Source organism: Megalobrama amblycephala, linkage group LG15, assembly GCF_018812025.1.
Source record: "Megalobrama amblycephala isolate DHTTF-2021 linkage group LG15, ASM1881202v1, whole genome shotgun sequence".
NCBI lineage: Eukaryota > Metazoa > Chordata > Actinopteri > Cypriniformes > Xenocyprididae > Megalobrama > Megalobrama amblycephala.
The window spans coordinates 4,477,945-4,501,559 of NC_063058.1; the positions used below are offsets into that span (position 1 = coordinate 4,477,945).

At 38.3% G+C, this 23,615-nt stretch overlaps 3 protein-coding genes across 3 annotated transcripts in view; all 3 read left to right on the forward strand.

The window, feature by feature from the left end:
• The window catches only part of LOC125246571 (GTPase IMAP family member 9-like), a 27,863-nt gene extending 16,899 nt beyond the window's left edge, over positions 1-10,964 (forward strand). Inside the window, exons 2-3 of the mRNA XM_048157529.1 lie at positions 8,845-9,564; positions 10,216-10,964. Coding sequence (XP_048013486.1) covers positions 8,845-9,564; positions 10,216-10,487 — 992 coding nt within the window. The 3' untranslated portion in view covers positions 10,488-10,964. The remainder of the gene's footprint in view (positions 1-8,844; positions 9,565-10,215) is intronic.
• The window catches only part of LOC125246551, a 224,906-nt gene that overhangs the window by 42,513 nt on the left and 158,778 nt on the right, over positions 1-23,615 (forward strand).
• LOC125246657 (olfactomedin-4-like) lies at positions 19,621-22,433 on the forward strand. The gene is made up of 5 exons (XM_048157633.1): positions 19,621-20,003; positions 20,194-20,316; positions 20,437-20,628; positions 21,116-21,273; positions 21,584-22,433. The coding sequence occupies exons 1-5, from the start codon at positions 19,797-19,799 to the stop codon at positions 22,416-22,418; spliced, it is 1,515 nt and encodes a 504-aa protein (XP_048013590.1). The 5' UTR covers positions 19,621-19,796; the 3' UTR covers positions 22,419-22,433.

Sequence of the window (23,615 nt, forward strand, 5' to 3'; positions counted from 1 at the left end):
TCATACATGATGTATGACATATTTTCATATCATATTTTCTATTATCAAGGCAAAAACTAAGAATTAACGAAAAAACGAAAAAACGAAAAAAATTATGCAAGAACTTATGTATGTGCGAATGTAGCAGTTATGTATTTAGACAATTATTTTGTGATTCCACTTGCCATGACCATATTTGGGTTTCCTGCCGCCATGCTGACTTGGGGTGTTGACGCACTTTGCTGCTTCCCAGTCTGCATGAGACATCACAGCGGTAGGTCGCACAAAGTTTTTGCGGTGATTCAATTAAGGCCATGTTTCATGTAACAGCTGAATTCACATGATATATTTGTATGATTGTAATCCAAAACCCCTCTGTGATGTACATTCAGATGTTTCGTTGATTATTTTTCTTTACTTAAGTTACTTTTAATATCTCTCTTTCTCAGCGTTGTGCGTTGCTGCCGCATGCTGTTTGTATGCTGCACAAGTCCTCATATATTGCCATTTGTGTTATACAGAATAAAGTGAGGACCTGATGGCAAGATTTTTCGCAGTCTGTCTTTGATTACGACACAACGCAGAAAACACACCGCTACACGAACACGTGAAATTGGTCCCACATGGAAAAAACCTATATAAACATATGTTTCAATATAGGTTTGATATAGGTTTTTAATATATGTGACATATAAAATTGGCCGTTTTCCTATATTATGTGTACATATATGTGTACATATATGTACATATAATATAGGAAAACGGCCAATTTTATATATGTCACATATATGTAAAACCTATATCAAACCTATATTGAAACATATATGTTTATATAGGTTTTTTCCATGTGGGATTGATTTGGGTTTGACCTGTAATGTGATGCAATTAGATAAGCTTATTAATATAGACATAATCCATTTCTAAGATAGGCCTACATTTTGATTAATATTATTAAATATTATTAAATTGTAATGAAATTAAATATCCATCTTTGTAGAAAGAATTCCAGGCACAGTTCACTCTCAGCCGATAAGATTCCACGTAGCATTTACATGGATCAGTCATCTTTTCTGATTAGTTAATAACTTTTGACAGCGTTTAATCCAGAAGCAAATTAAATTCTAGTGCAAGAACACAGAGAGATTCGCAAGCGCGTAGGACACAGTTTGAGCGTGCACACGCAATATCTGAGCGAGAGGAGAGAGAGTTCATAAGAGAGCACTGTATATTTGAGAGCGCGCGTCCAGTTTTGTGTGAGAGCAAAGGAAATCCGCGCGAGCAGAGAGATTCGCGCTCGCGCCTTGCATGTATGTGCTCTCACGTCATAATAATGCACTCTCGACATTAGACAATAAAATAACGCCATAATTAATTACTACAGTAGTCATTTCTCGATAGAAGTTATATCAAAATTGAAATATGTTGGTCAAAATCATACATTTATACACAAACTGAGCAGCAAACGCAACATTCGGACACCATCTTTATTATTCTAGCTCAACTATAACAGAATGGAAAGCACAGGATTGTGGGATATCAAAGGCAGCTAAGGATACATCTATGCTTCCTTCAAAAATTGATCTGAGGAAGGTTTCTTATGAGTGTAACGAAGCGGGAGACTTGGAAAGATCCATATGCAGCTTTTATTAAACAGTAATCGTAGACAGTAATCGTACAGGCAGGGGTCAGATAACAGCAGAGACAGTGTCAGAGGCAAGACTTAATCAGAATCAGTACCAGGCAGATAGTCAGGGCAGGCGGCAGGCAAGACAGAAGAATCCAGCAAACAGGCAGTAGAATCACAAGGCAGGCAGCGAGCAGAATGCAGAGGTATCAAACAGTCCAAGGTCATACACGGGGAATCAATACAACAGGAATAAATGCTCAGAAATATCAGACTAGGCAGAACAAGACTTCGCGATTAGTGAGTGTGTGTGTGGGTCTTTTATAGTCCAGGGTGATATGGACCAGGTGTGTGTGTAATCAGTCCAGGTACGGAGTATGGGAAATGTAGTCCAGCACAGGTTAATATTCGGGTGAGGGTGCCCTCAGGTGGCGATCGGAGGGAGCCACAGAAACCGTGTTTGTGACAATGAGACAGTAAGTGAAGCTAACATTGGATTCGGACATGACTTGATGCCTTCCTACCTTAAAATGTGTCCTCAGAATGCAGCATTTTCCAGTTTTTGACGCAGTCCTCGTGCCATCAATGGGACATTCGCTGGGCAAAATCGTAGAAGAAACATAGTTTCTAGTTGCAACATAGTTCAGAAGATACACCAGGAGAATAAGAATCAAAAACGATGGAGAAAGATATGCTTACAAGTTTATTCATCTTGTTTTTGAATCGAAAAATTTGGGCTCCACACGGACAGGGACATTCAGTTGAGCTCTGCACTCTGTCAAAGAACAAATAAAATAGATACTATTGCTTCTAACCTCAGTGATCATTTTACGTGTACATATAACATTAGCCAAAATCACAGCAAATGTCTTTATCTTATGTGTATGGTGATTTTGTCAGACAACTCCTCCGTGATGCTAAGAGGTTGAACCTTCGACAGGCATTTTGGGCATTGTTCTTCACTCAGTTTAACTTCATCGTCACTTTACGCCCAGCGGACCACTCACACATGCACAAACAATTTGTCAATTATAAACAAAATTGCTTTAAAATACTGTTTATTTGTGTTATTTGTTTCCCAAAACACTCAAATAAAGTAGACCTTTCCCCAGATTTATTCTTGCTCTTTAACCAGCAGAATCTCAATCTCATCATTTTTACAGCAGAATGCCATACAGGACTAATATCTGTGATGATTTCAGCTTCCTATCTGCTCCCTACCAGAGAAAATCAACCTGAAAGCGAGGGGTATTTAAAAAAAAAAAAATAATATATATATATATATATATATACACTGCGTTCCAAATTATTATGCAAGAGACAAATCAGTAGGATTTCTGTACAATAAACATTCAGATTTTAGTTTTTCTAAGAAAATATTTGTTCATTCATTTATCCATGTCTTTTTAGATAACTGGTATCAGTCTCAGACAAAATAATTTGCCAGATCTATGGAAACCCTACTTAGAGGTTGTTCCACATTATTAAGCAAGTCACAGTTCTCATGCAATATGGGGAGGAAGAAAGATCTTTCTGAAGATGAAAAGCATGAAATGGTGCAATGTTGTGCAAAAGGCATGAAAACAACTAATATTGTGTGAAACTGAATGGAGATTATCAAATTATCATAAGATTTGTGAATGATTTAGAGCACAGCAGAACTCGGTCAGATAAAGGCTTATTGAGGAAAGTTCCTGTCAAAAAAATTAACTGTATTAAAAGGGCAGCTATAAAAAAAGCCAGTGTTGAGCAGCAAACGGGTATTCAAACGGGTATTTGAAGCTGCTGTTGCCTCTGGAGTCTTAAGAAGCTCTCCATGCAGGCTGGCAGTTGTGCGTAAAGATGCATTTCAGCCACTCCAAACTAAACCTCACAAAGAGAAACATTTACAGTGGGTTTAGAAATACATGAAGACTCATTTTTAAATAGTTTTATTCACTGACTAATGCCGTACTACAATGGAAAGTCTAAATGGATGGATTTCTGGATGGTTGGTGAATGGCCACCACATTCCAACAAGACTGCGACGTCAGCAAGGAGCTGGCGGGTGATGATTTGGCCTGGAATACTGGGAAGTGAGATGGAGGGTATTAAAATGACTTTTGCAAGATATGTGGAGTTCATAACTGGCCATTTTCAGCTATGGTATAAAAAGGAGGATAGTGCATAGTACAATGCACTATTGTACAATGCACTATGCACTATCCCATGCTGCAAAAAAACACCACAGCACTAAAACTGTTTGAAAATGTATTTCTACACCCACTGTAAATGTTTCTCTTTGTAACGTTTGGTTAGTGGTGTCTAAAATGCATCTTTACGTACAACTGCCAGCCTGCATGGTGAGGTTCTCAAGACTCCAGAGACACCAGCAGCTTCAAATACCCGTTTGCTGCTCAACACTGGCTTTTTTTATAGCTGCCCTTTTAATACAATAAATTTTTTGACAGGAACTTTCATTAATAAGCCTTTATCTGACCGAGCTCTGCTGTGCTCTAAATCACTCACAAATCTTATGATAATTCGATAATCTCCATTAGGTTTCACACAATATTAGTTGTTTTCATGCCTTTTGCACAACATTGCACCATTTCATGCTTTTCATCTTCAGAAAGATCTTTCTTCCTCCCCATATTGCATGAGAACTGTGACTTGCTTAATAATGTGGAACAACCTCTAAATAGGGTTTCCATAGATCTGCCAAATTATTTTGTCTGAGATTGATACCAGTTATCTAAAAAGACATGGTTAAATAAATAAACAAACATTTTCTTAGAAAAATTAAAATCTGAATGTTTATTGTACTGAAATCTTACTGATATGTCAATTGCATAATAATTTGGAACGCAGTGTGTATATATATGCACTTTCTCATCCCCATAAAAAATAAGATCTCAAATCTATTTAAGTCTCAAAACTGAAAATACTTAGCCAGGTTCTCCCAAAAAAGAGATCCAAATTCTTTCCATTATAAATCTACCCTGAGTGTGGAACTTTGAGTGATCTTGATCATTACATTTAGCCTAAAATGTACACTATGTAAATTGTTTGTTTAAATTTTAAAATACATCAAGTACATAATGAATCCATCTTCCAAACAGTGTTTTTGTCTTATCCTGAAACACTATTGTACACCTATAATAAGTGTTTATATTTGGACTATTTTAGAACAAGCGGGACGATAACCGCTGTGGAGTAGTCCGGTACCTGCGTGACTCGTCATAGACATAAACAGAGAGAAGTAGCTCCAGCTTCAATGTTCTTCTGTAAGACACATGCAGTTTTTATTAACTGCTAGAGAGTCAAAAGTTACATAGTGTACCTTTAAATTATAAGTCTAAGGAAAAAGAATATGCAAAATGACTATATATGTTCCTTAGTTTTGAGTAGCCGAAGATGGCAGAAGGTCTGGACTATATCGCAGCTTTCATTGGCCATGGACCGCCCAAGAGGACGTTTGACTGACATGTAACGCAATCAATCATAGTTTGTTTTGTTCCGCGTCATGTTTAGGTGCATGAAAATGTACAGTCAATGTCTCTACAATATCAGACTGACGAGCATCTAATAAATTATTCATTCAAGAACGTTGTGCAAGTTTACTGCAACAATGGAGCCACAAACTTCACATAATTTTGATAATCCAGCGTTTAGTTGATCTTGGTAAGCGCTCATTGTCACAATTGTAAACACAATGACGTTTTTCTTCCATGAGGGAAGGTTGTTTCCAGGCCGACCGTTAAAGAACATGACACACTTCTCCCAAACATCCTTTAGAATTCAACCAACCAGATGATGACTTCGAAAATCTTGAAGTGTGTCCAGTCAAGTGTGGCATATGCATCAGACGTTCAGCCAACGGTCCGTGGGTGTGACGTATGAGGCTGAGACTTGATGTTCCTATACTTTGTTATGTGCTTTAAAGGAACACTAATAGTTCCTTGTAATAATCAAGGAACTTTGCTGCCGAACCATGGGTGCAGCAGGTGCAATGATACTATGCAGCATCTCTCACAAATGTCTCCATGGTTGCAAGGCACACTCCCTGTGTTGTGTGCAGCAGATGACCCAGAAGTGAAGAGACTGATCAGACAGAATTTTTTAATAGTTCAAAAGGGTTAACACAGGCAGTCTGCCAAGCACCGAGCTCCTGGGTGCTTGCAGCTTGAACAAACTTAGAAAAACACAGTTCAGGCTGAAAACTTGCAGCACACAGTCACTCAGTCCCGGACTTGGAAACACCACAGGTGGTAGAAGATCACTCAGTTCCTGGTAGATGGTAGGCTGGGTAGAAACCAGGCTTGATGAAGATGGTGGAGTAATACAGTCTGGTATCTGGACTGCCACAGCGACTGATACTGAGCCGAACACAGTTATATATCTCTGTAGTACAATCAGAGTTTGTGGGGAAGGAAGGGGACAGGGTCGGCTTTTAACTGCTGACTGAGCTTTATTCAATAAATCAAAAATGTCCAACAGAAAACTGTGCAACGCACAACAGCAAAACAAATAATCCACAAAGGGCTTCATTCCAGTCTCGGTATACACAATCCACAATGGGCTTCACTCCAGCAGTGTTGTCGTGCACCAGCAGCTCAGTCAGCAGTTCCCCCTCTCTCTCACACACTCCTGCTTCTCGCGGTGTTTTATCCTGTCTCCGCGCCAATTACTGGAATGAGAAACAGGTGTTCGTGATTTACATTTAACCCGCTCACTCACCAAGGATCTCCCGACGCTCTCTCCTGTTGCAGACCTCGCTGAACCACGCCCCCCTCGCCACAATCTCATATATATCTGGTCTGTAAAGTATAGCCGAGTAACGCCATAGCATGGAAACAATCATCTGGCAAAGAGGCAAGAAAACAGCAGGCAGAAATAGCAAAGACAATCAGAGTAGAGAAGAAACAGGTGAGAAGCTGATCAGCGCAAGCACTGATTGCAATGACAAACAGCTGAGCCCAAGTGGCAATAATGATGGAGGAACAAAAGAAACAAAGAGGAAATCAAACCCGACTCATGACATCCTGTGCAAGCAGGGGGTCACAGGCGGTGCGTAATATCATTGCGCCTGCTGCACCCATGGTACGGCAGCAAAGTTCCTTGATTATTACGCTGGAATGAGAGTATAGTTCCTAGCCATATTGGCCTAGAAAATCAGAACTTTTCATTTTCCGTCAGTCTTAGTACACGATGTAACTACAGAAGTCAAGTTTTAAATAGGAAAAATATCAAAACTCTTTGGTCATTTTTGAGCAAGATGCTACTGGTCTAATCCGATTCAATGAACTATGCTAAGCTATGTTAAAAGTGCTACCGCCAGACCCAGAGACTGGCTTAACACTCTGAGGTCTGAGGTATCGCCGGCGATACCACCGCAGTTTTTTTCTTACCAGTGTGAAAGAGACTCAAAATACTCCGTCAATGTTGCACATACAATTAAGAGTTATACACCATTTTAATCTGTGGAATGTCTTCTTTTATTTGTGTACACTCAGAGTAAAAACAAAATGTTGTGCTTTTTGCAAAATAAAGAAAACTAACATGAAGCGTGATCTCTCGTCTCCCTGAATGAAGTCCAATCTGATAGTTCTCAGAAAATGAACTGTAACTTAGTCAATACTAATCACAAAAAAATTAGACTTATGTCTAAAAAAACATTGAAATGTCAGGTTTTAAATCGTGTAAGTCAAATCGAAAACAAATATTCTCTGTTTATGTAATCTTTATGAAAAGAGAGCCATGTCAGAAGTCTGTGATTCAGCTCATTATCCGCTAATGTGGCCACGCCCACGGAGCCAGCGCTATTCAGAGGCAAATTCAGTCAATACATGCATACATCATCTCAATCGTGTATTTATTGTCTTGAAAAGTGTTTTGAATAGCCATAGTTAGCGATCTCTGGCCTCTGTTAGTTCAGTTAGTTCCTGGATTGCCTTTTCTTCTTTAGCAGGCATTTGTGGACTAAAGGTGCACAGAGCACCCTCCGGCTGCAAGTATTAATTGAAAACACAGTATCCAGTACTCATAGTGATGACAATAAATACTGAATAAATATTACTCCTCTGTATAGAAAATTGACAAACATATGAGAATCCATCAATATTTCTCCAAATGTGCATGCTTTTAAGCTAAAAGCCTATATGAAATGCCATAGAGGTAACATAATTTTTCAGACACTTTGCATCACAGAAATACATTATATTTTAAAGAATATAATAGAATACCGTTATTTTAAATTGTAATAATATTTCACAGTATTGCTGTTTTTTCTGTATGTTTTATATACACCACATGATCACAGAGGGTTTTTTCACAGCCTACCTGACTGAAAGAGCTCATTATTATGCAAGTCATTTCAGGTCATTATTATGTGATTCCTTTGTCTTCTCAGGTGAGAATCACCCATTATTCATGATGATTCACGCCTCCACGCATACTATGTTTCTTGACCAAAGATGTTTTAGAAAATTTATAATCTCTCTGTTGTTTTATATGAAAGAGTAGTCAGCATAATTTTTACATAATTTTGAAGCAAAAACTCTAGTCTACAACCTCCAATACCCAGAAGTCTTGTGAACACAGATTTAATATACTTGTTTTGGCCTTATTTCAGTGACTTAAGTTTTTTGCTTTTTCAATAACCACGCATAAATGTTATTCCTTCAAAAACACAAACATGCACATACATGTTCCTCACATATTATGGTAGCCTAGTTTGTGCTGAATACAGTGTAATGACACTTTTGTCATTAATATGTTTATGAACAACTGAAAAAAGCACAAATGTCAGGGCATGTCAAAACTTCTCCAGGCCCCAAATCAGCCTCAGACTCCAGGGGGTTAATGGATTCGAAAACGGTAAAACTCAACTGTTTAACTCTAGGGGAGTTGGAAAATGAGTCTATTTTCAAAAAAAGTGGAGTGTTCCTTTAAAGATTTGTTTTTTTGTTGCAAGGAGATACAACCTTCCTGCGCTGAGATATTGAAGTTTCCATAGAGCCTGTATGGGCCATGACACGAAGACAGCCACCAAATAAAATAAAAAAAAACTTTGTTTGCTTTTGCAATTACTAATACGTATAGGAAAATTCAAAATGGATGAGCAACTATCTTTAGAATTTTTGGACCACTTGAGATGGATGGACCCTTCATTAAATGTATATAGAGCAGAAACATATACAAATACATGTTCTCAGTACAATATCATTTTGCATAAGTGTGTTTTGTTCTGTTTGTTTCAGGTGACGCTCAACATCTCTCAGATCTGAGGATTGTGTTGATGGGGTATAGAGTTGCTGGTAAGAGTTCATCAGGAAACACCATCCTGGACAGAGAGGAGTTTGACTTGAAGAGATCTGCTCATTGTGTGAGGAGACATGGAGAAGTAGCAGACAGACACATCACTGTCATTGAAGCTCCAGGATGGAGGATGAACCAAACTGTAGAGGAGAGTCCTGAGATACTGAAACAGGAGATTTTGCTCAGTGTGTCTCTGTGTCCTCCAGGACCACACGCTGTACTACTGATCATACGTGTGGACTCTAGATTTAAAGAGAATGAGATAAAAGCATTGCAGGGTCATCTGGATCTTCTCAGTGAGAGAGTCTGGAGTCACACTATAGTTCTGTTCACTCATGGAGACTCTCTGTTAGACACATCTATAGAGCAGCACATTGAGAGTGAAGGACAGGATCTCCAGCGGCTGCTGGACAAATGTGGGAACAGGTATCATGTTCTCAACAATCACAACAGGAGTGACGACACTCAGATCAAGGAGCTACTGGAGAAGATTGAGGAGACAGTGGCACAAAACAACGGCCGCCATTTTGAAATCAATTCATTCAGATCACGATTTGGAGCAGAAACAGTTCTCAGTTCATCACGTTCCAGAGATTCATCTCTCACAAGTTATGAGTGGGTCATAAAACGATATAACAGCAATGAATGGCTACCACCAAACAGTGAGTGTCTTCAGTTTTATTTGGCATTTTCAGTAACTTTGGTCTCTCTGTGACCTTTTTTTTAACCATTACAGCCCATGTTTTCCACAAATCTCATCTTCTTTGTAAAATATATAATATTTAGTTTACATTGTCATAAATTTGTTACCACATATTTTTCCCCATAAAAATTTGGACCCATTTTAAAAATTTGTACCCTTTCTACATCTCTTTGCATTTCATCAATCTTTACAGAAATAGCAATGTTGATAATACGAATAAATGCAAACCTGATATGAAATAAAACAAAAATCATATATAATATTTAGTGTAACTTCCTTAGGCTGATGATCAACATTTTCTGAAGGTTTTTTTTTTTTTACTAATAATTTGTTCTTCAGACCTTTTGACAGTTTCAGACTCTATAAATCTTTATAGTCAACTTTATATACTTGCAATAAATACTGATCAGGGTTTTAATAAATATATTTCTAAAACAGAGACAAAACTTTTAAAAATCCCATCTGGAAATTAAAGTATTATATTTCAAATGGCAGATGATAATGATTACCAACAGGCTACATTATTTTTAGGAACATATTGAGAGTTAAATGTCAGAATTTTGTTCTATAAGAGTTTTAAGCCTTTTTCTGATTTATTTTGTTCCCCCAGTGAGTGGAGATGAGCGATTGGACAGATGGTCTCGGGGAAGTTCTGGTTACGGTTCATCCAGCTCACAATCATCGGACAGTGATTCAGTTTTTAGCTCATCAAGCTCAACAGTCTCATCTTACAGCTCAGGATTCAGGCTTTTGCGGTCCATCCTGGAGTTTGTGGAATATTCAGGAACAAGACAAAGAGTTGGTGCAACTGAGATCTCAAAAAATTACCCTAGAAGCGTAAAGAAGCATGATAAACATGAAGAAGACACTGAGAAAACTTGAATTATATAAAATGAATGAAAGAGAAACTGCAAGAAAATGCTGCTGTTCATGAATACCAGTAGTTGAGTTATAAAATAATGACATTGTGTTGTTGCCAGAAATAGAGACATCTGTGTCCCAATGTGTGAGCCAATGTCTTACTGTTCTTACAAGTGCCCAGATTCATGTACACCATATACTGATTCACAAGCTCAGGAGTTAGGGAGCTGAGCTGACGATACCAAAATTTCATGGCCATGTCCTGTGTTGAGGAAACATCATCTTAATGCGTAAACAAACCTGTGTGACTTCAGCAACATGGGATAGTCATAAAGGGAGATTATTAATTGTCACCATTTCACCCTGTTTGGATTCCTGTTTTGCACCATTTCCCGCCACTAGTTTGTCACCATAGTTACTGATCACTTTCATCATCATTATCAGCTGTGTTTCATTACCTACCTCGTTTGTCAGTGTATTAAAGTCTTGTATTCAGTTTATCTTTGTCCGGTATGGTTCTATGTGTGGTTGTGTCTTGTGTTTACCAGTTTGTGGATCTGCTTGCCTGTGGATTTATTAAAGACTGTTCTACCCTTTATCTTCCTCTTTGTGCATATACATACAACCAAGCTGTAACATTAATAAATTTACTATAAATTTAAACACTTTTTATTTTCAATTGCATAATGACTACATTATATTACATTATTTTGTATTATATTAACATGTATGCTATCTTCATTGTTTTTGGTTCTTCCCTGTTGGACCTAGTTTGTCAGTCTGTTTGATTAATCATTCTGTTCACCTGTTGTCACATTAAAGGGTTAGTTCACCCAAAAATGAAAATTATGTCATTAATGACTCACCCTCATGTCGTTCCAAACCCGTAAGAACTTCGTTCATCTTCAGAACACAGTTTAAGATATTTTAGCTTTAGTCCGAGAGCTTTCTGTCCCTCCATTGAAAATGTATGTACGGTAGACTGTCCATGTCCAGAAAGGTAATAAAAACATCATCAAAGTAGTCCATGTGACATCAGTTAGTTAGAAGTTTTTGAAGCATTCAAAATACATTTTGGTCCAAAAATAACAAAAACTACGCCTTTGTTTGTTCATGCTTATAAGCCCTCAGTTTTCCCTTAGTCTTCATCAGTTCTTATGATAGATAGCATTTCTTTTTATTCCTGTTTATTCCTGTTTTCTAAGCATTCATCATTAAAGTCTGTCCTTGAACGCATTGTAACAATTATACAATATTATTGTCACACAATGGCTGTGTGTGCCGGCAGACAGAAAAAGACTATTGCAGCATTGAATATAAATCCAATACCAAGTTTAATAAATTCCCTAAAGGCAAGCCAATCCACTAAACAGGCAGAGTGACACACCTTAACATAATCGTAACACCAAACAGAGAATGGAGACAAGGTACAACTTAACTAGTTAAAACAAGCGAGACTAATTAATCAAACACAGCTGAAACCAAATGAACTAATAACAATTACTATTATTACCTACCATTTTACACTAAACTTGTGCCCCTTGAGAACATATGAACTTGAGGTCATGACAACACATCGATTGGCCACAACACAACAATGTACGTAGTTTGTCATATCGATTTTGTATCAATGAAGCTCCATATCGATCAAGTTCCCGAACAAAACTCGTTGAACCAGTCACCATATTATAATGCTCATTTCTCTTCTCTATAAAGCATGACTCGACATATTGTATGCATAGTTAGTACGTACCTGAAATGACTGTCGTGGTTTCTTTGATGCAGCCTAAAAGAAAGGGGTTAAACGGTAAATGAATATTATGCTTCCACAAGGCAGGAATTCACTTTAAAAAGCTAGCATCTATTCTATGTAGCTGCTGTATTTTGCCTGGCAGAGAAGCTCAGAAAAACATGACCCTTTGAAAAATGTTGTGCTGTTTAAAATCCTTACCTGTTGCTGCGTTTTACTTCAGCCCGCTTCAGTATTTGATTCATCATGCCATAGCTAGAAAACAAGAAGAAACGGCTAGCGCACTTTGCTAACACACATGCAGTGCATAGAGTTCCAGTTTACTTTTATCCAGCAATGTTACTCCACCAAACTAAAGACGTTATCAAATATTGACAGATAAAAAAAAATCTATCAAATTTACATGACCAAACAGTTATGTTTGTAATGATGGCTTACTAGTGTTGCTCTCTGTGCTCCTGGCACATTCCTAAACACAAGTAAATTTACATGAGGATGCCTTGGTAAATTAACCTAACATTGCAAAATATGAGCAAAGTTACCTTGTTGAAGTCAAATCCTAAAGAAATAGCTGAATCTCAGTTTCTGCTGCTGAAAAAAGTCCTGCTCAAAATGTCTTTATTGTGATTCACAGTAAAAAATATATTTACTGTAGAATTTACCCACCATTAAAATTTAACCATGATGCTTTGCAGATTTACAGCAACATGCTGTATAAAGGTTCTACGGTAAGGATTTATTCATTTTACAGTAATAATGCTGTGAAAACTACAGAAATTTGTTACAGTGCACATTTTTGGGAATATTTGTTATATTTGCATTTGTTTGCATGTTTATTTGTACCTCTGTCTCATATACAGTTGTTTATGAATTTCATTTTTTGAGAGTTGCTCTCTTGGTTGCCAGAAGTAAAAGTCTCTGATCATCTATATACAGGTCCTTCTCAAAAAATTAGCATATTGTGATAAAAGTTCATTATTTTCCATAATGTAATGATAAAAATTAAACTTTCATATATTTTAGATTCATTGCACACCAACTGAAATATTTCAGGTCTTTTATTGTTTAATACTGATGATTTGGCATACAGCTCATGAAAACCCAAAATTCCTATCTCAAAAAATTAGCATATCATGAAAAGGTTCTCTAAATGAGCTATTAACCTAATCATCTGAATCAACTAATTAACTCTAAACACCTGCAAAAGATTCCTGAGGCTTTTAAAAACTCCCAGCCTGGTTCATTACTCAAAACCGCAATCATGGGTAAGACTGCCGACCTGACTGCTGTCCAGAAGGCCATCATTGACACCCTCAAGCGAGAGGGTAAGACACAGAAAGAAAATTTCTGAACGAATAGGCTGTTCCCAGAGTGCTGTATCAAGGCACCTCAGTGGGAAGTCTGTGGGAAGGAAAAAGTGTGGCAAAAAACGCTGCACAACGAGAAGAGGTGACCGGACCCTGAGGAAGATTGTGGAGAAGGACCGATTCCAGACCTGCGGAAGCAGTGGACTGAGTCTGGAGTAGAAACATCCAGAGCCACCGTGCACAGGCGTGTGCAGGAAATGGCTACAGGTGCCGCATTCCCCAGGTCAAGCCACTTTTGAACCAGAAACAGCGGCAGAAGCGCCTGACCTGGGCTACAGAGAAGCAGCACTGGACTGTTGCTCAGTTTTGCATGTCATTCGGAAATCAAGGTGCCAGAGTCTGGAGGAAGACTGGGGAGAAGGAAATGCCAAAATGCCTGAAGTCCAGTGTCAAGTACCCACAGTCAGTGATGGTCTGGGTGCCATGTCAGCTGCTGGTGTTGGTCCACTGTGTTTTATCAAGGGCAGGGTCAATGCAGCTAGCTATCAGGAGATTTTGGAGCACTTCATGCTTCCATCTGCTGAAAAGCTTTATGGAGATGAAGATTTCGTTTTTCAGCACGACCTGGCACCTGCTCACAGTGCCAAACCACTGGTAAATGGTTTACTGACCATGGTATTACTGTGCTCAATTGGCCTGCCAACTCTCCTGACCTGAACCCCATAGAGAATCTGTGGGATATTGTGAAGAGAAAGTTGAGAGACGCAAGACCCAACACTCTGGATGAGCTTAAGGCCGCTATCGAAGCATCCTGGGCCTCCATAACACCTCAGCAGTGCCACAGGCTGATTGCCTCCATGCCACGCCGCATTGAAGCAGTCATTTCTGCAAAAGGATTCCCGACCAAGTATTGAGTGCATAACTGAACATAATTATTTGAAGGTTGACTTTTTTTTGTATTAAAAACACTTTTCTTTTATTGGTCGGATTAAATATGCTAATTTTTTGAGATTTTCATCCAGGTTTTCATGAGCTGTATGCCAAAATCATCAGTATTAAAACAATAAAAGACCTGAAATATTTCAGTTGGTGTGCAATGAATCTAAAATATATGAAAGTTTAATTTTATCATTACATTATGGAAAATAATGAACTTTTATCACAATATGCTAATTTTTTGAGAAGGACCTGTACCTGCTTTGGGAAATTAACAAGACCAGCTGAAGTTGTACACCCTGATTGTGATGCCATGCTTGTGTCCACTTACCAGACAGTGTTCCCAATAACATTCCTTGTTGGTTAGAAAGGAATCACGACCCCAAGCACCAGAAATATAGGACTTGCTGATATAATTGAGCTTGGTGACACTTGATGAACTTATTCTGGTCATAATGTGCTCATGACACGTGCCTGTAATTTTAGTAACACAGTTTAAGCATTTTCTTAGTTTGTTAGAACCTTTTTTGGACCTTAAATGGCATTTGAAAGCAATTATATTTCTATATCCTACCTTCATAAAAAAAAAAAAAAAAAAAAACCTCACAAATAGTAATGTACTTACTTCGGAAATCATTTGGTATGGTTCTGGTCTCTTTGTTGGGGTTCTGCATGTGTGTTTCATTGACAATTTGATGGATTTCTGTGAGTTCCTGGTTCAGATGTTGCAGGTGGAGGGCGTTGTACAGTCCACTTGTGTGAAGGTAATTAAATACTTTCAGACAGGCCGTGATGTTCTGAAGAGTGGCTCCCATCAACGGCAGTTCTGCATCTGTGTTCCTCAACTGGAAGTAGTTAATTGACAGTGACCTTAATGCAAGATCCTTCTCAATTTAAATGAACAACATCTAAAATCATTGCAGTCTCCATTTAGTTGCAACTGTTATAAAGAAGCTTAACTGATACCTTACCTTTTCCTCAAATTTATCCAGATTCTCCTTACAGGTCTGGACCTGTTTTATGTTTTCCACAAACCGTAGAGTAGGGAAAGTCAAGATAGAGCTGTTTATTTTGCACAAACATGAATCAGTCTTCTGTAGACCTGGAACTCTTTGAGCCTCGACAGTCGCCTTAAGTACAAATACAATCAGATTATTACTATGTCACACATACACAACTTCTATCATAATTTCTTAATATTTTAAATATGAGATATTAGAATTGTAGAAACCTGTGGGCTAATTCAAGACACACACAAAAAAAACCTACGATGACTGTGAGGAGTAGCAGATAGATGAACATGTTGACCGAATGGGCTGAAAGACCAAAGATGTACTTTACCACACAAACACTAAGATAAAATTTTAGTTATGTAAATAAGCAGTTTTGGGGGTCTGTTGAAGAGGATGTGAAAATTGCACATATGGCTTATTTCAGCAATTCAGGAAGAAATTTAGTTGAGAAATGTGAAACAATTCTACTAAAAGTTCCACCCTAAAAAATGTTCAACCCTAGTTCCTCATAAATTTTATGCAAACATCTGCACTTTTATTATATGTCCGAAGATTGCAAATTGATTTCAGTACTGCACAGGCGCGCCGTTGGCACAGGGGACAGGGGGGGTCAGGACCCCCACAGTTTTGAAAAGACAGAAATCGACCCCCGCACTTTTGATAAGGGCTGCTTCCGTCAGCCACAGTGTCATGATCATTAGTGTGAGTGCCCTATCAGCCACTAGAGGGCACTCCATCCTGGACTCTTGTTTTCACCCCGTGGACTTCATTACCCATAACGCACTGCCGGACTCATTATCTCATGATCACTTCATTACTCACAGCTGTCTTGTATTATGTTATCAGTGTCTGTCTATTTATACCCTGTTGGTTTCTGTTCTAGTCATGGAGTTTTCAGTTCACATTTCCCGGTCTGTGTTGTTTCTTGTTCCCTGTTTTTGTGCCTGTTTTTGTATGGACTGCTACTCTGGATTTTGACCCTGGCCTGTTTATGGATTCACGATATTGGATTACCCATTAAACTTACCTGCATTTGGATCTGTCTCTTGTCTCCGTGTTTGCTACCGTGACAACAGCCTACGAACTCTGTATCATCTTTTAGCTTAGCTTTCTTTCAAACGAGACCATTTTCACAATTTTGCGAGCTTTCGTTTGTAAATAATCAACTGTTTTGTCGCGGATTTGCAGAACAGGAAATGCTCTCGAACCTAGAAACACGCTATCTCCAAACCAATCGATCAAAGCGTGCTAACGTACATGTTGATGGTATATAAATCATGCCCGGAACTCAGCGTTTGCGGGGACATGTCAATCAAACCATCCGTCCATTCAGAAACCGAGAAATTTGAGGCTGATCTCTCAGATTACGTCTGGTTGACGTGCATGAGCTGCTTTGACCGAAGTTTTCGTGAGGATTTGTAGTTCATAGACTCTTTATATTTCAATAATTACATCTAGAAAGGGAAAAGCATTGATGGCATTGATAAAAGATATCTTTGAAATCGAAACTAAAGCGATTTGCTTCGGCCAGCGACGCAACGGAGAGAGGACACGACAGGAGAGGACTCTGCGTTTGGTATACTGTATTTACTGCATTTACAATGCTTATACTAAATTTTGATAAACTTTTTATTTTGAAATGTGAAAGCACAGCAACTGATAAACTATTATTAGTCAAAACTAAAAAAAACATTTAGGATACTGGCAAGGCTGCTTGCACACCAGTCTGCAAGTATGCAGACTTGAATAAAATTGTCATTTCAATAAATCTACATTTTGATATTGTGAAATGGATACTATTACAGTATTATTGCAGTGCAAAAACTGTGTGTATAAACAGTAGTTTCTTTGTTTCAGTTGCTGATGAAGATTAGTGAGCAGCAGAGGCTGGCACAGCTGGCATCATCTCCAGGAGGCAGACGGGTGATGCTCAGGTGACAAAAATGATGCACATATCTGGAGGATGTCGATCCTGTTCTAGATTGTAATAGTCTTGTCCTGAAAAAAATAAAACTTATCAAAATCACAAAATGCATTTTTTGTTTGTTTATTATTGCACAGACACTTTCAGCAGTGTGGTCCGATATCTGGAAATCTGATCTTTGCTTACAGTTTGGTTCCCTCCAACTTTGAAAATGTCTCCTGCGCCCCTGGTACTGCATGATATTGAAATGACAGAAATTAGTCTTTCCTCAATTAGGGCTGGGCGATATATCGCATGCGATTGTCACGCGCATCGCAGATGAATCGCCTTCGATAATGAACGCGATATTGCGTAGCTTGTCAGTGAACTACGGCTCTGTCTATTAAATGCCGCTCCATTTGAAAGCAGGTGATGGCGATTTAGCGGTAATCAGGGAACCGGCTTTACTGACGAAATGCGTGTGATAATCGCATGCGATATATAGCCCAGCCCTATCCTCAATCTTTTAGTATGTTTTCAGTACAATATTACAAAAATATGTAAATGCATGTTTTACTAATGAAGATTCAAGAAAAAAATGGAATTTATGAAGAGGACAATTTTTAACTTTCCATGTCAGCAAAAACGTCTCAAGTTATGGTTCCCTGAGAACAGAGAATGAGAACTGCATCCCCTAGGGATCACTATGAGGAATGCCTATCCACATATCCGGTGTCTGAAGAATGTCATCATACATAACGCATCCAGCCTGCTCGAAGAGAAGACAGCATTCCACCCAAATGCGCATCCCACATCCCTTGAGAATAGTCACTGATTCAATTCTTATAGAAGCTCCGAAGCAGTGTTTTGAAATCGGCCTATCGCTATATTGTTGAAAAGTTGTTATTTTGATTTTTTGGTGCACAAAAATATTCTTGTTGCTTTATAATATTAAGGTAGAACCACTGAACTCACATGAACTGATTTAAATATGTTTTTAGTACCTTTATGGATCTTGAAAGAGGAAATGTAATTGCTGTGAATGCAGGCCTCACGGAGCCATCGGATTTAATTTTTAATCTTAATTTTTGGGTGAACTAACCCTTTAACACAAGAAAAAAGTTGATGGCTAAATAAAAGTAAATATTAATATACATATATACTGCCAATTTTATAAATATATATATACACATACGTTTTTGAACGGTAAGATGTTTTTAAAATAAGTCTCTTCTGCTCACCAAGACTTCATTTATTTGATCCAAAATACAGCAGAAATATTACAACAGTAATACTGTGAAATATTTTTACAATTTAAAATAACTGTTTTCTATTTGAATATATTTTAAAATATAATTCATTCCTGTGATCAAATCTGAATTTTCAGCATCATTACTCCAGTCTTCAGTGTCACATGATCCTTCAGAAATCGTTTTAATATGCCGATTTGCTGTTCAAGGAACATTAAAAAAAAACAGTTCAATAACTTTAAGGCATGGACTCCTCTAGACCCCTGAAGGTGTGCTGTGGTATCTGACACAAGATGTTAGCAGCAGATCCTTTAAGTCCTGTAAGTTGCGAGTCAGGGCCTCCATGGATCAGACTTGTTTGTTCAGCACATCCCACAGATGCTCGATTGGATTGAGATCTGGGGAATTTGGACGCCAAATCAATACCTCAAACTTGTTGTTGTGCTCCTCAAACCATTCCTGAACCATTTTTGCTTTGTGTCAGGAGCATTATCCTGCTGAAAGAGGCCACAGAGACCAGGGAATACCGTTTCCATGAAAGGATGTACATGGTCTGCAACAATGCTTAGGTAGGTGGTACGTGTCAAAGTAACATCCACATGGATGGCACCCTGACTGGTCTGCAGCTATGCAGCTCCATAAGTAACAAACTGATGCACTGTGTATTCTGACACCTTTCTATCAGAACCAGCATTAACTTCTTGAGCGATTTGAGCTACAGGAGCTCGTCTCGGGCCAGCCTTCAACCCCACATGCATCAATGAGCCTTGGCCGCCCATGACCCTGTCGCTGGTTCACCACTCAATAGTACAGCTTCCAGCTTGGAGCACTTTCCCCAGGATACTGTCCACTGTAGACCGGGAACACCCCACAAGAGCTGAAGTTTTGGAGATGCTCTGACCCAGTCGTCTAGCCATTACAATTTGGTCCTAATGTCAAACTCGCTCAAATCCTTACGCTGCCCATTTTTTCTGCTTATAAAACATCAACTTTGAGGACAAAATATTCACTTGCTGCCTAATATATCCCACCACTAACAGGTGCCGTGATGAAGAGATGATCAGTGTTATTCACTTCACCTGTCAGTGGTCATAATGTTATGCCTGATCGGTGTATATATACCAGTTAAACAAACCCTTTTGCAATCTCCAAGTATTTGCAGGATCAGGTCATGAACTTCCTTATTTCATCATTTTTCTCATGTCAGCACTGTCGGCTTGCGGACCAATCCTGGATTTTTGGCTTTAAATCTCTGCTTCTGTCATGCAAAACTGCTTTTTATAATCAAGGCTACAAGATCCCAATCTTTTCTATCTCTAACATGAGACAGTCAAACATGTTCGTTTCGATGGTCGTCATTCCTCTAATTTTATCACAGGTAAAATTATATTATATTATATTAACAGTTTATTATATTACATTATATTAACTATTATTTCTTTTACATTGTTTCTGAAACGATTTTCAAAAAAGTGTTTATCAATTTTAGTTATACATACATACTTTTTTTAAAGTGTAATTTTGCTTTTATGTTGGAATTACTTTGTCCTGTTATTTCATCTCCACAGTCAGCGAGAGGGAAGGACTGTGTGTGTGAGCTGCAAAGTTCTGATCCTGCTTTCCCTGAGAATAAACTCAAGGAAGTTGAGTTCACTGCTTCACAGTGTATTGCGAACATCACTTCAGAAAAGGTAGAAAAATATCAAAACATAGTACTGTGATGTTTATTATTGCAAATCAGTAAAGTTAAAAACTCATTTTACAGTTTAATTCTGTATAATCTGTTATTGAAGAAAATCAATTGTGTGCAGATGACAGAGATTGACAGGCTTGTGTTGGGTCTACAACATCGTATCTGGCAGCTTCTCGACGATGTGTCCATGCTGGAAAAAGAAGACAATGGAAATCTGTATGCAGCGGTGTCTCTACGCATTATTGAATTAGAGTTACTGGAGATTCAAGACCTTCTGGATAAACTGCTCAGCGTACAGACTGCTGCAGAGGTGCATTTATCTACACCACAGCACTTTTACATTTCTATAACAATTTTATGTAATGTGTTTATTGCTTAGAGTAGAATTAACAGCCACATACATTTTCATTTATAAAAAAGATCAAATTATAAAAATGTTTCATAGTTATGTTAGGTGTCATAGAACATGATCATTTTTATAACATTAAATTAAATGTTTAATTGAATTTAAATGTTTATTTAAAATAAATGTAAATATTGAATTTATATAATTTAAATACACTGTATTTAAATGAAGTTTAGATATTTCATTTAATTTCCTGTTTTTATTTGTTTTTATTATTTTCTGCAGTGCTTTTCAATATGTGCAAATTTGTCAGGCAAAGAAAAAAATATCAGTATTAATATTAATTAGCTTTTTAAATTAGTATTAATATTAAATAGAATACAATTTCACTGGGACATTTTGTGAATTATGTGCACTTTGCATGTTCTTATTTAAACCTTCATCCCCACAGCTTAAGGATATGGAGGAAACGATGGTGGAGCTTGAGAAGTTTGATCACACACAGGTGATGGTGAAACAGCGTGAGAACCAGCGTATTAAGAGGGACCTGGAACGGTGCAAAGATGTGCTCAATAGTACAGCACCAGCTCCTACACTTTCCCCAGGCATGTATAAACTATTATTACGAAGCCACAGCTAAAGCGTTAAAGCAGAAGTGTCCAAACCTGCTCCTGAGGGCCACTATCCTGCAGAGTTTAGCTTCAGCCCTAATTAAACACACATAAACCAGCTCATCAGCACTGCAAAATCAAATACTTCCCTACTATTCAGCCAACATAGTGGAATCTAAAAGGATGTAGTACCGTATGAGATTTAGACAGGCAAGTGTTTTGAAGCTAAACTCTGCAGGACATTGGTCCTCAAATGCAGGAAACCCCTGCATTAAAGTATTAGACTTACATTTTTGCTTTATTTTTAGGTCCTGTGGTCTCCGCCTGGTCAATGTCTCAAGACCTAGAACGTATTCCCTCACTGCGTATGGAACATCCTACAATTTCGGTGCTTGGGGTCGAGATGCAAATCCTGCTCCAGGAGATGAGAACAAGTACTGGCTGGTGGTGCTGTCAAGTAGTAATGTACATGGCAACTTTATCCGCCAGTACAGTAGTATGAGTACTATTATATTAGGTATAGGACCAACAGATACGTATATATCAAACTCCAACCCCACAACAAACACAATTCAGGGGCCAAACATGGTCATGTACGGCAATGCGCTCTACTATAACTATTACGACACAAATTCGGTCTGTCAGTTCAACATGACGACTAGTTCTGTCAGTACTGTGGCTTTACCTAAAGATGCAGGATACAACAACAAGTTTCCATTCGCACACCTCGGCGCAACATACATCTATACAGATCTGGATTTTGCCACAGATGAATCAGGCGTCTATGTTATATATGCGTCCAAAAGCAACTTTGGAAATGTAGTTATCAGTAAAGTTGAGACTAGCAACCCGCCTGTTTTGAACCAAACGTGGTCAACTTCTCTTCACAAAAGGACTGTCACAAACACCTTCATGGTGTGTGGCGTGCTTTATGCTACTCGTTACCTGAATAAAGAAACTGAAGAGATCTTTTACTCTTATGACACCAAAACCAATGAAGAGCGCTATGATTTGAGAATTCACATTAAGAAGATGCAGACTAATATTAGGTATATGAATTATAACCCCAGAGATCATTTGCTGAATGTCTACAGTGATGCCTACATTGTGACATATGAAGCCATGTTTCAGGAAGTCAACTGAACTATACTCTGTCTTTTTTACCAAGTAAATCTAATGATTTAACATACTTGACATGGTTTTGTAAATTGAAAATCATTTAAATGTGCATCACACATTTTGGTTCTTGAAATAAAGTTTGAGAGAAACTTTTAGTGCTGGTTTACTAAAGCATACAAATAAGTTACATTTACACAGATACATTTACATAGGTTAGCATTAGCCTATGCTGCACAATTACTTTGTTTTGACAGCAACTCACTTCCTGTTAAGACAAACTGTACAGTAAATCATTAATGTGCATGTTGAGGTGATGTTGTACCTGTCTGGGGTGGTCGGGGTAACAGGACTGACTGTAGATGTATTTTAGAGGCTGTAAAATCTCTGTGCCGCCCATGTCTGCTTTCATCTTCTTCACTCTCTTCAGAGCCTGATCCATTGTGTCCTGATTGTACTCGACACTCTGACTGCAATAAAAAAAAACACAATGACATCTTTCCTCTGACTCATTTCAAAACTGAGTATCTCTGAATGAAGATCTAGTTACTAACGGGTAGAAGGACTCAAAACTAGAGCCAAATCCATAGATATTGAAGTAGTATTTGACTCTTTCTCTCAGGGTCTCTCCTCAGGTTGGGCGAGTGTATGGACACATACTGGCAGCAGAAGAAGCTGATGGCTCCAGGCTGTGAGCCGGCGGCAGTGAGATCCATGATGAACGCTCTTCAGCCGCTGAGTTTAGGACAGAGTCTGGCAGGAGGAGGAGGAGGAGGATTCCTGTTCTTACTCACCCGTGAGCCTCAGCAGAAGGAAACGGTGACAGAGATTCTCACAAACATACAGGTGAGGCAGAGAAACTGGTTCAAGCGCTACAGAATGAGAACATGAAGAAGAACGGTTGTTTTTAACCCTTTCTAAACTGATCATGTAGAAGCTCTTCTCTCTGAATCATTCAATATCTGTGCGATTTAAACTCAACAGGACTGTTGCTGAAAGACCTGTGTGTGTTTAGTGTCCTAGTAAAAACAGAAGAGCAGAAATGGTGAAAGTAAAATGTGTTTGATGAATAGTGTTGGTCCTGCTGTTGTTTTGACAGGGCATTGGTTCCTTCGGAGTTCATTCAGTGGAGCTGGATATGTACGGGATCTCAGTGATTCAAAAGAGCTCTGAACATCCTGAACAACACAAATCTGACTGCCTTAAATAACAATTAAACTGATA

What these genes read in the sequence shown, in the direction of transcription:
- LOC125246657 (XM_048157633.1), top strand. Translation starts at nt 19,797, where the DNA reads ATGAACTTCCTTATTTCATCATTTTTCTCATGTCAGCACTGTCGGCTT. An exon ending in TTCCTCTAATTTTATCACAG is followed by an intron (nt 20,004 to 20,193) that starts GTAAAATTATAT and finishes TCATCTCCACAG; the next exon opens with TCAGCGAGAGGGAAGGACTG. An exon ending in GCGTACAGACTGCTGCAGAG is followed by an intron (nt 20,629 to 21,115) that starts GTGCATTTATCT and finishes TCATCCCCACAG; the next exon opens with CTTAAGGATATGGAGGAAAC.